This window comes from Dysidea avara, chromosome 9, assembly GCF_963678975.1.
Source record: "Dysidea avara chromosome 9, odDysAvar1.4, whole genome shotgun sequence".
Classification (NCBI taxonomy): Eukaryota; Metazoa; Porifera; class Demospongiae; order Dictyoceratida; family Dysideidae; genus Dysidea; species Dysidea avara.
Window position 1 is genome coordinate 3,196,999 of NC_089280.1, and position 16,331 is coordinate 3,213,329.

The 16,331-nt window shown below is 37.6% G+C and overlaps 3 protein-coding genes and 1 long non-coding RNA gene across 4 annotated transcripts; 1 reads left to right on the top strand and 3 right to left on the bottom strand.

Moving 5' to 3' along the window:
• Positions 1–535: 535 nt before the first annotated feature.
• Positions 536–1,261, bottom strand: LOC136266550 (caspase-6-like). The gene is made up of 3 exons (XM_066061554.1): positions 988–1,261; positions 803–927; positions 536–703 (listed from the first exon to the last, which is right to left on the bottom strand). The coding sequence occupies exons 1-3, from the start codon at positions 1,259–1,261 to the stop codon at positions 536–538; spliced, it is 567 nt and encodes a 188-aa protein (XP_065917626.1).
• Positions 1,262–4,768: 3,507 nt separating this feature from the next.
• On the top strand, positions 4,769–5,694 carry LOC136267362 (uncharacterized). The gene is made up of 3 exons (XR_010706653.1): positions 4,769–4,981; positions 5,114–5,198; positions 5,395–5,694. It is a non-coding gene; the product is annotated as an uncharacterized lncRNA (long non-coding RNA).
• Positions 5,695–7,633: 1,939 nt separating this feature from the next.
• Positions 7,634–8,619, bottom strand: LOC136266184 (caspase-3-like). The gene has a single exon (XM_066061180.1). It carries the CDS (start codon positions 8,617–8,619, stop codon positions 7,777–7,779), a length of 843 nt encoding a protein of 280 aa, XP_065917252.1. The 3' UTR covers positions 7,634–7,776.
• Positions 8,620–8,631: 12 nt separating this feature from the next.
• On the bottom strand, positions 8,632–12,306 carry LOC136266183 (uncharacterized). The gene is made up of 5 exons (XM_066061179.1): positions 12,176–12,306; positions 11,852–12,025; positions 10,280–10,432; positions 9,115–9,579; positions 8,632–8,972 (listed from the first exon to the last, which is right to left on the bottom strand). The coding sequence occupies exons 1-5, from the start codon at positions 12,195–12,197 to the stop codon at positions 8,632–8,634; spliced, it is 1,155 nt and encodes a 384-aa protein (XP_065917251.1). The 5' UTR covers positions 12,198–12,306.
• Positions 12,307–16,331: the final 4,025 nt, after the last annotated feature.

The window sequence follows — 16,331 nt, forward strand, 5'->3', positions numbered from 1 at the left end:
AATAGCTAGTTATCCTTTACCAAATATATCACGTCTGTTATGTAAAATAAAATCCTATTTATAGCTTCATAGGTAAGCTACACTGCCTCATGAACATTGTGACTGCTTTATTAGAGTAATCGACTGCTCTATTAGAGTATCTCGATCTTGTATGCAATTTCTTGAAGGGGGGGGCATTTGCCCCAGATGCCCCATCCTGGATCCGCCATTGAAGACTGCACCTTGCATCAAATCAAGAGCAAATTAGCTGTGTATATACATAGTTTTGTGTCCAGATCACATAATACCTTTACACCTGCATGCAATGTATACAGTGTATATGTCTCAATAACAAGTAAGTACACATTTTTAAATTGTCATCCAATTTGCAAGAATAATTAAGCTAAAGAATAGCTAAACTTGCAAAGTTCGTAACTTATTAATATATTGTACTATATACACATATACATAAAGTAACAGTACAAACAGAGTACTGTACTATGGAGGTTAATTTACAGAGCAGAATGCATAGAGGTTCTACACCACATAATGATTTTTATAAGTTTCTGTTTCCAAAGAACCACACCTGCTTGCGAAGCCAAGAATCAGGAGCAGGACATTGCTTGTGGCCTTTGGTAGTGCAGCCTTCCGACACTTTGTCAGTAACCGTGGTTAACATGGTGAGTAGATCTTGTTGTGCAGCATTGTCCATAAGAACTTCACACTATTTGGAGATGTACCAGGAACTATGTTTAGGGCTTCTGAACGAGGCATAACCTGGTGGACTGGCATAACTAAATAAAAAATCAGCTTCAATCGGTACATTCTTAATCTTGTCAGGTCCATCCTTTTGTTGTTCAGAAACTCCTTCATCTTTGGCATCTCCGCGACAGGCTTGGATGAAGAAAAGTTTTGGTTTGCCTACTAGCGATGGGCAATATTTGTTACCTTGAAACAGTTAAAAATTTTCACTAAACTCTACTAGTTCCCCATCTGTACCGTATATACCATCACGGTAGCCATGACTGAGGATACAGCAAACAAAACTGTCATAATTCTCGTGACTATGTAGAGCAATTTGCATTAGCTGCTGAAGTAGCTCTGAAGCTTTAAGATTCTTCAAGACTTGCACTTTATAGCCAAGATATTCCCAAGTGATACGGAGATGATTTTCATCAACTAATAACCCTTCACAGTTTGGTAACACTTCTTCACCATGATGAGTGAAGGAAAACTCATAGTTGTAGACAATTAACGCAATACCATGTGGGTACTTGCACATTGGATACCTCTCTGCTACCGGACTCACTTGCCTTGCAATTCAGCAGATAATTTCTCAATCTGTGCCAAATAACGCTTGTGTATTTCCTGTTGATTATTTATTTCCTGTTGATTATTTATTTCTTGTTGTAACATCACTCTTTCAGTGTTCAGTTTACTCCGTACTTGCTGCAATGAGATGTTACAGCTGAATATTCCTATGTGAAAGGTCATGGATTTCATTATTTTGGACCTTCAATTCCATTTGTAGCTGTCTGTTCTGCTGGTGTAGTTCTTTACTGCTATCGTTATGAAAGGATATTCCATCTTGAAACATGGCCACACCTTTTGTCTGTGTTTGTATGTTGCCTGCCTGCCAAGAGCTATGGTACCCAGCCATTGACTGCAGCGTTGGTTGTGATTCCAGTTCTTCATCACCTTCCTCCTGAATTGGGTAGGGACACTCCTGCTGGTGGTCACTAGTGTTAACTTGCTCTGAATGGGTGCATTGGACTGGATTGTGTTGGGATGAGGTTGAACTGGGACTAAAAGAAAATAATATCAGCATAAAATAGTGCACGACTACATACAACACATAGTCACATATTCACTACATGCATACATCTAATAGTAACATGACAGGTTACATCAATGTAGTATAGAGTACGCACATACACTTACATTGATCACGATAGTCTTGATTAAATGGTGATGGATGTGACTCTAGATAGGATGGTGAACGTGATCCTACATTGGTTGGTGAAGGGTGGGGCTCTATGTGTGATAATAGTGGATGTGGCTCTACAAATTGCACACTATGTGCACTGGGTGTTCCATTTAAATAAGTGTTGCCATACTCATCAATTGCATGGCACAAATCTATTCAGCTGATGTTTTTCAAGTGGTTTCTGAGGTACTCCAAATTTTCAGCAGTGATCAACGTCCGTTGTTCAAAGAATTTGAACAAAACTATTCCACTGAAGTTAGCCTTGTTTCGTATACCAGATGGATTTGCTTCTGTTGAGATATAGCACAAACCCTCCACTTCTTCCATGCTAAGTGACTTTATAATTCTTCTTAGCAAATTACGAAAAGCACTGTTACGTGGTGCATTGTTCATAGTGTTGCTCTGTTGTCTCATTGTATTAGGGATCTGACACACTACTATATATATATGAAGAGAAAACTGTGTAATCTCAATATGTGTGTCTGTGTGTAACCTGGGCCACAAAACAAAGACACACATTTAATATAATGACACATTTCACATGTTGATTCAGCATCAATTATTGTAAATGCCACAAAAAAAACTGTCAATAAGGAAGTGGTTTACAGGCAGTGCTCGAAATAGTGTCAAAATATTCCGCTGTCAATATGTCTGGACAAAGTCACCATTGATCTGTGGTTGTCCAGTCACATTCAAAATTTACTTCAGCATGTGAGGCATACTAATTCTAGGAGGGTCTGGGGGCATGCCCCCAGGAAAATTTTAAAAATTACAACGTCTGAGATCAAATCTGAAAGCATTTTGAAAGGGTAAGTTTAATCTGTACAAACATTTTACCATAATTATACAGATGTATGATTAATTTTATTTTTGACAGGAAACAAGAATTGATCAGTTTGTGTTATTGTACAATGACAATTTGTATCTTACAAAAATAATAATTATCACAATAAAATGTTACAATAATTGAATGTATTATTGTTCTATACCATATGCGTATTTTGTACCATACGCGTATGGTACATACCATATGCGTATACGCGTACGGTACAACCATACGCGTATGGTACGGAAAATCGTACCATCTGAGTATAGCTAACCTGCATGGTATGCGTATAATATCAAGCAGAAGGTTTTTGCACTGCCGTACTAATTTACTACGCCTGATGGCACTCTGTTTTCATTTCTGTTCGGGGAAGAGGGAGGGGGGAGGGGCTAGTCTTTCTGTTCATTTCATTTCATCAAAGTATCTGACATTTCATCAAAGTATCTGACAGTTCCACAAAATACATGCAATAGAGCCATCACCCATATAATTATGATGGTTTATGTAAGCACCTGTGGATTATTTTCTTGATGTCTTCTGACTTTTGTACATATTGATTTATTGCCTCGTCCTGCTGTCTACTGCCTTATTTGTCATGGATTTCCATCTTGCATTTATATAATAAATGACTTCATTTATCCACAGTGTAATTGATTTGAAAGTACACAAGCTGGTATACTGTATGCGTTCTTTAGAATATAGTTGAGTTAAAATGACCAGATTTGTGAAAAGGTACCTTTTCCACACATTTTACATACCAGCAAACAAAATGATGTAACAATTGACTCCTTACACTGATAAACTTGCTCTTAGTATCAAAATGCAGATAGATACTAGTAGCTACTGTACACCCATGGATAATTGCATGCAGGCATGCGCAATTATAAGGTATATATGTTCAAAAACTTATGAAACCCCAAATTTCAAATATGCATGCATGGGTCAAATTTTGTCTGTGAAAAAAGTACCTTTTTGCAAATCCAGTCACAAATTATCTAGCTGTTGCATAGCAACTGCACACACTGACAACGTGTGGTAAATGGTAAATTTTTATTTTTATTTCTTCTTCCACACAGTACATTGTGGCTGCAATTGCTACACATATATTGCTTCTTATTGGATTCATGATCCATTGTTGATACAATGAAAATTCAAAAACTATAGGCCATTATTACAAATGCTACTCCTCCTTCATATCTATAATAGAGTTAATGATGTAATGTAATGATGTGACATGATGTAATATAATGTAATTTATGCATACCTGTAACATTAATATTGTGTACTGTAGTTGTAACAGTTAGTTGTTATTGTGTTCTTTTAGTTATTGATTAATAATATTATATACAGTAGTCTGTTTTGCCTATAAATGGTCTGCCTACACTTCCCTACAATTAGAACAATACCCACACATAATATTTATGTGTTTATACTCCTGAAGATAGTCAAAGATTAGTACAATAATTAAAAGCTATATAGAGCGATATTACCCAAAACTCTACTATAGGGGTTTCTCTATACTTGTATATATGAACTTTGTAAAAATGTGTTTGGGTTTAAAGGCGCCCAATTATCCCTTCAACATAAAACAAGAGCAGTATGCTCCTTGTCTTACTCAGAAACTGAAATTTGAAGTTTGATCTTCTAAAGCATTACTTAGGACAAAAGACATTCATTTCTTTTAGGCCGTAGATTTGTGCCAGCATATTGATATTCACGATTTTTCAATGAATATAACTGGAATGCATAGTGATATAAACGCTAAGCCAGTAGAGGTAGCATTGTAGCTATAAATATAAACATAAGATTTTGATATAATTATCCATATATTGCATTCTGATTGGTTACAACATAGCAACCATATTAAATAATTTTCATCCATTGGAAAATGGAGCCAATTTTTTCAGGCATATATATATATATTATTTCATTAAATATTTTATTCTATTGTTGCTACACATAATCTATTGTTTACCTTTAATTTTTTAGTACACTAGCTTATAATTCCACTTAAAAATGGATATTTATATGCCTGGTGGCACTAAAGGTGTGTTGAACAGACAATTTTAATCAGATGAGCTCGAGAAGTACAAGGTATAATGATTGCTCAAACAGAGGAAGACCTGGAGAATGCTGATACAATAACATTGAGGGAGGACTGGTAGCAAAGAGATATAACTGTAGAGAAAGTAATGTTTTTAGTTTGCAAAGTAATGTAAATCTGCATGGCTGTATAGCTTAATATAGCAATATTAGACATGCTATACTCTAACACTGATGTGCATAGTAATTAATTGTGCAATAAATTTTTTAAACTGTAGTTCGCTGAATCTTTGCTATTGAATGAGGCATGTACATTGACTGCTGAGATGAAGTAGGAAAACATAACATGGCAGAGATTTTATGGTGAGTTTATGAGTTCTAATGTATAGTTCAGTAATGAATGTATATTAAGTAGCATTGTTTTATTATTGTTAAGTGCATTGTATAGCTACTCGCTACTTACTGTCATGCTTGTGGATGGGAAGACAGTGTGTTTAGCTACTCTTATCTGAATGTACTCTTTAAAGTTAACAACATCCACATTAATTTGTGCTTGTAGGTCCAGTGTGATGAATATACTATTTACAGTATGTATAAACAAGAAAAGTACGTAAACAAGACATTGGATCTTCAAAAGAAGAAGAGTGTACATATATAAAAATGCAAATACAGTGAGGAGCCATGCTGCACAACTGATGACACTTACGAAGTTCATTTTTCCAGTTATTAGCTTTGCACAAGCAGTATATGCATATATGTATAATTCAGTTAGAACTTACTAGCTACCATGCATGTTGTAATTGCTCTCCTTGCTTATTTACCCAATTCTGTTGTAAATTGTCAGTTATCCACACTTATAATTGAGTATACATATAAGACCATCTGCATGCTTCTGATAGCTACTGTATAAAGTAGCATACATGCACAGTACCATTTATGTAAAGTTCTGCAGACAAAGTGAGATCATGTACATAGATTTAGGTACATTAGTATAGGACTATAGTGGGAAATGCATGGGCATGCATGGCAAGGATAAAATGCATGCAGTGTGCTGATGAATAATATAGTTACAGCTCAGTAGTAAGCAGATTATTGTGTTGTGTTCTAAGTTTGCTCAGCTAGAAATGCTTGTAAAGACAGCCCATTGTAGCTAGGTGATGGCAAGGCTAGAAGATACTGAGAAAAGGCATAATACGCTGCTATACGCATATGGTACGTACCATACGCGTATGTCTATACCATACGCGTATGGTACGGAAAATCGTACCGTACGCGTATGGTATGTACCATACGCGTATGGTACATACCATACGCGTACGGTACAAAATACGCATATGGTATAGAACATTATTACACTGATAATTGATATGGTCATAAACAGTCATAGCTATAGCTATAATCCAAACTCACAAATAATTCCCACTTTTAATAGAGAAGATTTTTTGGGTACTGATGAAAGCCGGAATGGAACGGAACGGAATCGATCGGGGGGCGCGCCACGTTAAAAATCGTTTAGAACAGATTGTGCGCTATTTCCAACTGTCACACAATAACTAGAATTATGATAGAATTAGTTTGTTTCTGTTTATAGGCATGCTAGTAATCGTTCGCTCGAAAGTTCTATTAAATGCCCACCACATGGTAAGGTGTGTGTAAATAAAATCCAGCCAGTTTAGTTTAATCCTGTTTTAGAAGTACTTCCTTACCATTCCAAGAGGTAAACTACTGTAGTATTTTCATGTTGTAGCGGTATTCAAACCTTTCTGTACATGTGTCGCTGGTTATCTGAAGCGACTATAATTCACAGCCCCACCTTTAAACTTTAATACCCACTTGAAAGTCAGAAATAGAACTAAATGATTTTCATTACAAACACTAAGTATGAGCAGGTATTGGTATGCATGCAGCAGTGGTGGTCACAAAAATGGAACACCATGCAGGGAGAGGTGATGTGATGTGCTGTCCCCATCCTCACACCAATGAAAAGATATTTTATACAAGTTTGTTTTACTTCAATAGAACAGTCAAATACTCTTAATAGAACCGTCATCTCTTGTAACACAGATGATCCTTCAAGTGTTTCCCAGCCCCCTTAATTCCTAGGAGATGAAGTATGCGCATGGCATGAAAATGTTTAAATACTGAGCATTGGCATGTCCTTTGTATACCATAATTATAGAACACACCAATTATTTAGGGTCAACTATGGATTTAGCGCCACCCAGTCCTGCAGATCTATTAAGTGATGAAGGCCCATACGCAGGGGGGTCTGAGAAATCCCCTCATGAACACGGTCCACAATTCTCAGTACAAAGAGTCCACAAATTCAGTAAAAGTCCAACACCTCAGTAGCATAAGTCCGACCGACCTAAAATTGTATATTGTTTTTAGTGACCAAAACATTCGGCCTTTTAAAGTATATAGCTAGCTATCTATTTTCAAGTATTCCTAGGAAGGGGGGGGGGGGGCATGCCCCAGACCCTCTCTAGTTTCAGCATGCTGGGTGTTGTAGCTAAACCTTGGTCCATTTTTTTCATCTATAGAACCTAGCTATCCAGATAAAAGTCTGGCCACAGCCCTAGTGTTGAGAAGAAACGATTGCATAGCTACAATGGTAATAAGACTGCAACATACATAGTTTTGTGTCCAGATCACGTAGTACATTTATGCCTGCATGCAATGTATACATATATACTACACAGTGTATACATCTCAATAGTAAGTAAATACACATTTTTTGCATGCAGCTAAATTGCCATGATATACCCAAGATTAATTAAGCTACAGAATAGCTAAACTTGCAAAGTTTGTAACTTATTAATTATATAATATTATGCTTTATGTACATGTGCATAAAGTAACAGTACAAACAGAGCGCTGTACAATGGAGGTTAATTTACAGAGCAGAATGCATAGAGGTTCTTACACCACATAATGATTTTTATAAGTTTCTGTTTCCAAAGAACCACACCTGCTTGCGAAGCCGAGAATCAGGAGCAGGACATTGCTTGTGGCCTTTGGTAGTGCAGCCTTCTGACACTTTGTCAGTAACCGTGGTTAACATGGTGAGTAGATCTTGTTGTGCAGCATTGTCCATAAGTACTTCACACAATTTGGAGATGTACCAGGAACCATGTTTAGGGCTTCTGAACGAGGCATAACCTGGTGGACTGGCATAACCAAATAAGAAATCGGCTTCAATTGGTACATTCTTAATCTTGTCGGGTCCATCTATTTGTTGTTCAGAAGCTCCTTCGTCTTCAGCATCTCCACGACAGGCTTGAATGAAGAACAGCTTTGGTTTGCCTACTAGTGATGGGCAGTAGTTTTTACCTTGAAACAGTTTAAAAATTTCACTAAACTCTACTAGTTCCCCATCTGTGCCATATATACCACCAACGTTGCCATGACTGAGGATACAGCACACAAAACTGTCATAATTCTCGTGACTATGTAGAGCAATTTGCATTAGCTGCTGAAGCAGCTCTGAAGCTTTGAGATTCTTCAAGACTTGTACCTTATAGCCAAGACATTCCCAAGTGATACGGAGATTATTTTCATCAACCAATGACCCTTCACGGTTTGGTAACGCTTTTTCAACATGATGTGTGAAGGAAAACTCATAATTGTTGACGATGAAAGCAATACCATGTGGGTGCTTGCACATTGGATACCTCTCTGCTACTGGACCCAACTTGCCTTGCAATTCAGCAGATAATTTTTCAATCTGTGCCAAATAACGCCTGAGTATTTCCTTTTGATTATTTATGTGTTGTTGTGACATCACTCTTTCTTGTTACGATGATTGTTGCAGCTGATTATTCCTGTTTGAAAGGTCATGTATTTCATTATTTTTTGCCTTTAATTCCATTTGAAGCTGTCTGTTCTGCTGCTGTAGTTGTTCACTGTTATTGTCATGAAAGGGCATTCCATCTTGAAACATGACCACACCCTTTCTTTGTGTTTGTATGTTGCCTGCCTGCCAAGAGTTATGGTACCCAGCCAGCACTGGTGATGATTCTTCATCGCCTTCCACCTGAATTGGGTAGGAACAGTCCTGCTGGTGGTCGCTGGTGTTAACCTGCTCTGGATGGGTGCATTGGACTGGATAGCGTTGGGGCAGTTGTTGAACTGGGACTAAAAAAATATTTTCAGATGATAAAATAGTACACAACTGCATACTACAACACGTATATAGTCACATACATATTCACAACATGCATACATCTACCAGTAACATGACAGTTTACAACATCATAATATTCGCACATACACTTACATTGATTATGATAATCTGGTGGTCGATGTGACTCTAGATACGATGGTGGACGCGGCCCTACATTAGTTGGTGATTGGTGGAGCTCTACATGTGATGATACTGGACGTGACTCCGCAAATTGCACAATGGGTGTTCCATTTAAATAAGTGTTGGCATATTCATCAATTGCATGGCACAAATCTATTCGGGTGATGGTCTTTAAGTGGTTTCTGAGGTATTCCAAATTTTCAGCAGTGATCAACATCCGCTGTTCAAAGAATTTGAATAAAACTATTCCACTGAAGTTAGCTTTGTTGCGTATACCAGATGAATTCACTTCTGTTGAGATATAGCACAAATCGTCCACTTCTTCCTTGTTAAGTGACTTTATTATTTTTCTTAGCAAATGACGATAAGCATTATTACGTGGTGAAGTGTTCATTGTGTTGTTCTGTTGTCTCATTGTATTAGGGATCTGACATACTGCTATATGAAGAGAAAACTGTGTACATAACGTCAATGTGTGTGTGTACATAGTGTGTGTCGGTATATTTAGTGTGTGTATAGTATGTGTAGCACGTACGTATAGTGTATGCCTCTCTCTGCGTGTAGTGTGCGTGCGTGTGTGCGTGTGTGTCCCGGTTGAGCCACTTTGGTGTTATTGTTTCCTTGAGCAAGAAACTTTACTCACATTGCTCCAGTCTACCCAGCTGTTAAATGGTGATCTAGTGGCCTGGTGTCAAATAGGGAAGCAGCCAACCAGTTGTAACATCAATGGGTACTTGGTGTAAACTGGGGGAGCAAATGTCCAACTGTCCATGTCTCACTCTGTGGGTGAAGGTCCAGGTGGGACTTCGGCACCCACACCTTCACCTGTGAGACATGGCACAGCCTCCTGCAGGTGAGGATTCCCCGGCACTAACTCAAAGCACCTGAGTACTGCACAGGTGTCCCAGCACTGGTTCACTGGGTAGGCATGACTGCTAGCAGCAGCCGAAGGCTTTGCTTGCTTTGTGTGTGTGTGTGTGTGTAGTGTGTGTGTGTGTGTGTGTGTGTGTGTGTGTGTGTGTGTGTGTGTGTGTGTGTGTGTGTGTGTGTGTGTGTGTGTGTGTGTGTCTAGTGTGTGTATACATGTAATGTGGTCACACTATACTTGCAGTGTAGTCACACTTTTATATTTCCAAACCTGTCGTTGAAAACTCTCCATGAAGAACTACCTGTGAAGGAACAACATTAGATTTTTGCAGGTCATCATCATACGTCTGTACTGGGGCAGGATAGCTTTGCTTAAATGAACCATTGGATGAAGTCTGTTGAAAGTGGCTTGGAAAAGCCTGGGCTACAATACAAAACCAAGACATTTAATATAATGACAGTACCCACATTTCACATGCTGATTCAGCATCAATTATAAATACCACAAAAATTCAATAAGTAAACTGTCAATAAGGAAGTGTTTTGGCAGGGGAATATTTTGGTGGGCAAATCATTCCATGCAGACAAGCAAACCAGTGAAAGTCATGAACTATATATATATATTGGAAATCTCTTGTCAACTTTTCGTAACCATCCCAACAACAGTTCATACCAAGAGTACAACTTTACCAAGAACATTCATGTGATTTACCTGAAATATATGCACAAGCACGAGGGTGCAGCCCGAGTGCAAGTGCATATATTTAATATAGACTTGAAGCACGATCCAGTGAACCCCATTGTTTGCTAGTTTTGTATTGCAAACAATACTGTTGAGTAAGTTTAATTAATGGATATCCTACCTTCGAATTCTCCTGCTAGTTATGCAAGGGTGTTTGAAGGATAAATACAAGGCAAAGGTGCTTGCCACTCCTAAATTTTGTCCTGCACAATCAACATGTGTATAATAGATTAGCTAGGATATAAATGGTTTGCTTTTTAAAAAACCTCTGGGTTTCTTGGTATAATGAATGTAACAGTAACACTGCATTAGACTAGCCACATATACATTGCCTTTATGCAACATAAGAATGTCACACTAATGACATTTTATTAACAATTATGAATATCACATAAAAGTTACTGGAGGAGCAGCTTTGAATTATAGTTCAGTAGCATATTATATTCTGGCCATGTCCTATCCCTTCTGATTACTCTAAATCCTCCCAGTCAACACTTCTATCGTACTTTTGTAAAGTGTCAAAATCCTTGTGCCCACACCAATTATCAGCCATTGCAATTATCAAACTAACCGGCAACACTTTAATTCTTATGCTATTCTCTTCCTTACTCATGAAAACGTGGTTGCATTTAGAAAGACGGTTTTAACAGACCTGAGGCAAAGTAAACTCGTACTCCAATAACATACGTGCTATGTAACAACTGTGACATCAGATGCTACCGCTCTATACCTGTGTAAACCAAACACTTTGTTAGTTGTTAATTAAGGTCCCAAAATATCCTGTAAATTCAGTACATGTACAAGTAAATTTTTTGCTTTTTGTTGATCCTCAAAGTTGCACTAGAGGGTATCACATAGATATATGCATGCATAGGTAAATTGACCAGCCAAAATTTTTGTTGTGAGCCGTGACTATGAGCCTTTGGGGTTAGAGAATTTTGCTCTTGACTATTGACTTTGCACATATTTGGTGGCCTTGCCTTGTGACTTAGAGCTTGACCGCAACCACAGAACTACCTAAAATGAGTGCCTCTGTGTCACCCCTTCTTCCATACACATGTACAGTATATATGCCTACTGTACAAACACATCATTACATACCATGGATTGGTCCTTGTCCATATTGCAGTGGCTCTGTACCACCTACTTGACATGTGTCCCTGGTACCAGCCGCTTGGTGAACCACGTTCAGTGTGTACTGATATTCTCTCAACTCAAGTGGGGCGGAAGGTATTGTCTCAACGCTGTAACTGGAATGCGTCCCAGGAGGCCGACCTGCCAATATATAGTACTGTATAATACATAAAAAGATGGTTTCGCTGAGGGTAACATTCGGCATACAAATGCGTCTCGATATGACCAGATATGATCGCACATGATATCATGACGAAACTACAATCAAGTAATCTATATATGTACACCTACCAGTATTCCCTTCATCGTTCATGATGGTAATGACACGATAAACCTTTCAACAACCAGTGAAACGTTCCTAGACCTCGTCCTAGACAGAAAGTAACAACGGTACTTACCACACATAACCACTAGGGGGAATCCCAGACGCAAATAACCACGTACGGCGGGCGTTGACAAACTGTGCGGCTGTATCTTGAAGTTTTCTTTTTTTTCCTGAATTTATTTTATAAATTAGTGCATACTACATGCAAGAGCTTAGGTATGGCACTCAGTAAAGGTCCATGTAGGCTTGTGCCTATACACAGCAGTGGTCTCGTCTGTATGTATCCCTGAAATTAGGTTAGGTAATCCTAAGGCTGCAGCACATGTTGCTGTCAGACCTTCAGTGCTGGTCACTGTAAAGTGCTAATAATAATAATAATTTTTTCTCAGTTTTGCCGAGTTGTCCGGCATTTGGTCAGGAAAGACAGCCTCTTCACTCTCTTTTTTTCCTGACCAAATGGCAAAAGAAAACACAGCAGTGATACAATTAACTGTACTAAAACTCTATAGGAAGTGTAACCAAGCATTTTCTTCAATTACACCAAGAAAACTTGATTACTTGTTTCCAGTGTTTATTCTAGGATTTCTCCTTTGGGGGGAATAAGGAATTTGGGGGTGACCAGCTGAAAGTCTGCTATATAGTTGTCCAAATTCGCTATGTAAAACACTTGAAATATAGTTGCCAAACACTGGTTATAGTCATTTAAGGCTGTGTCACAAGTGTTGATTTTGATTTTTGTGATTGGATGAAGCCAAATTGTATGATCAGGCTTTCTGAGATTAAATCTGAGGGGTATTTGTGGTGGCTGTGCATGTCATTTTTTAAGTAGAAAATTTTACAGAAAATTTTACAAATTGTACACATACTGAGATTGAATTTAAGGACAATTTTGAGAGTTAGGAAAAAAACTGGGTGGACTTGGGCTCTCAGATATTGAATAGCCATATGCAATATATGCATGAAATTTTGATAGTTGTATATGTACCATAGGCGGCGGAAAGGGGGGGGCTAGGGGGCTGAAGCCCCCCCTCAGAATGCTATCACACTGAAATTATCTTTCTTGGAGTGGGGCTGAAAACCGTGATAAAGATCGAGATACTCTAATAGAGCAGTCACTCTAATAAAGTATTCAGTGTGTAGCGAGCTATGTAAGGATTTTTATGTAGTTTATCAGCTAGAAATGGTAGCTGGTGAGGTGGAAAGCTCTTGTCAGTTGGTTGCGACCTTTTTTTTTTTTTTTTTTTTTTTTTTTTTGGTCTCACCTTACCAAACTATAGAAATTCTGGGTCAGCCCAGCCCCCCCTCATATCAACTACTTGCTCCGCCACTGATATGTACTGTATGACATAGCAGATTAATTCTGATACTGAAGCTGAGAGCATTTTAAGGTTGCATTTGCAATTTTTAATCTGGGAAAGTTTTACATATTAACCACTCTGAGATTGAATCTGAGAGCATTTTTGGCGTGCCACTTTAAAAACAAGCTTAACCCAAGTATAGTGTAGTAGTAACTCACAATGTTAGGGGGTGAGTCTGAGATTTTAGGGGGGGGTGGAAGTTCCCCCCTTAACAACCCTAGAATAAACACTGCTTGTTTCTCATCCACAAAAATTCGGATTTCCATGCAGGTAGGCAGTCATATTTCATTATTCATTAAAGAAAATACTCCAAATCAAGTTGTCCATTACAGTAAAAGTTAGCCATTACAGTAAAAGTTAGCTAAAGTCTTTTAAGAACTAGAACTTGCATTTTACTACTGTTTCTGAAGAGCAAGTGACATTTGTTGTGCTGTAAAATGATAACCAGTTTTCTTAGTATCAAAATACTGAGCTACATGTTCACATGATTGATAATAGCATGCAATAATGAAATTAGAGGCGGTGGGGTTTCATTATTCATTGTTACCCACTTTGTTGATTGAGCAGCAAGAGATGCTATATAATGATCAAGATAATGATACAAGTAGTAGATATTTCTGTCATCAAAACATATTCACACATGTAATAAATTTGAGGCAGTAAAGTAGAAGAGAATGATGAGAGCAGAGATGAGAAGTAATCAAGTTTGCCTGGCCATAGCAATAACATAAAGGCAGTTGCCTAAAAGTCCTATTTACAGTGTTGGGAAAGTTACTTTTTTACAAGTAACTAGTTACATATTACATATTACTTGCAACTGAACTATTTAGTTACAGTTATATATTACCCATAAAATAAAATAACTGTACATAATATTACATGTATTACTTTGTGTCCATAGCCTTAAGCTGTCACGTGTGAAACTACCACCTTATCACGTGACACGATTGCGTTGTTGGACAATGTGCAAGTCTTGATATAAGTAAGTAGCTGGTGAATAAGCCTCACTTAGTAGGCTTCATTACTTCGTTGTGGCTAGGCGTTACTCAGTGGATTACTAACGAGATTAGTAACTTTGTTACTTTTAGTAGATTCGTTACAGTAACTATATTACTTAGGTAACGAGTTACATTTGCAAGTAAAGTAACTTGAGTTATATTACCTGTTTTTATAATTTCGTTATATTACTTTGTTATCACAAAAGTAATAATATTACGTAACGCGTTACATAAGTAGCGCGTTACTCCCAACACTGCCTATTTACTACATAATTTATCCAATAATAGATCAAGTACCCTGGTCTTAGCTATATGCTGTGACATGCTACAAAGACAACATAAACTCAAAATTGTTACATGGCTATAATATTATATATTCGAGCCTGTCTTAAAGAATCCTTATAGGACACTGTACATTAACTTCTCTATAAAAGACAACTGAGGTCCTTAATCAATTTTGCCTCTGTAAAAGGATTATAACCTCCTTATAACACTCTGTTACACTGATCATGACTTTCACAAAGTGAATTTGTTAATACTAGTACCTCATTAGAGTCACTATATCACTCTACTTATTGTATTGTATTGTATTAATGCTTTACAGTGACCAGCACTGAAGTATACGATACATAGATCCAAACTATAAGCACAGTTTCATGACTTTATTTTTAATTCATGATTTAATCATAGGTGGATCTCAGGGGGGTGGAAATGGGGGGGAGGGGCTTGGCTCATCTTTCTCCCTCCCCCCTTGGACTTACCACAGGACTATATAGACACCAGAGCTTGAATCATGCATTCAGCAGTACAGAAAGCCAACGGGCAAAAGTATAATAAAAGACAACAGTTATAATGCATTTTTACAGTTATGAAATTTACGCTGTAAAGAAAGTGAGGCAAATAGGCTGACTACTTTTTATATGCTTTGTAAAGCATATACTTTGTTAGCTATTTGTTATCAAAAATGCTCCAAATTCAAACCTTAGATCCAAGGTTTGAATTAAGAGGAGAAGAATAGAACTCTAGTACACAAGTTATATTCATTTGCATAACTTTGTTCGGTATAGTTGAATGAATGAAAAGGATGCACTTTCTAAGACTATATATCCTCTGATAAAATCTTTAAAATTAGACCTTCCCTCCTCTTAATTAGTGGAATAAACACTGTGTTAGCCTAAAACTTCTCCCCCCCCCCCCCCCCCCCATAGCCCCTTGACAGTGCTCCTAGATCTGCCAGTGTTATATAATGGTTATTTGCATGTGATTCAAGTAGAAGTGTATAATGCATATGGTAATGTACAGTGTTTACACATGCAGAGGAAGGCTCTACATTTGTATACAATGTATTAATATGTGTGTTTGGAGGCAGAAAGAAGAGGCACAGCTGCTTTTCTGCGTACTAAAGGTACTAGGTAGTGTACATGTAAATCCAGAGACTTTAAAAACACAGCACAAACAGACTTGAATATTATTCTACTTCCAATAAGAGCCATGTTACTTTATCATGCATGTCATGATCAGCTGCATGTCTCATCCTTTGCTTTGTATATTAAATACACCAGTAAATGAAGGAATTTTAGACAGACTTGATTACTTAGAGTGACTTAGACAGACACTGCTTGATTATATATATACATACATAGGTGCATCTAATCAAGACAGATCATAATAACTGTGCCATGCATGTTCTCATTATTTTTATGTCTCAATGTTAACTTGTCTCCACATTTACAAGTTCCTTTAAAGTATTTTACTTGCTGCAATGT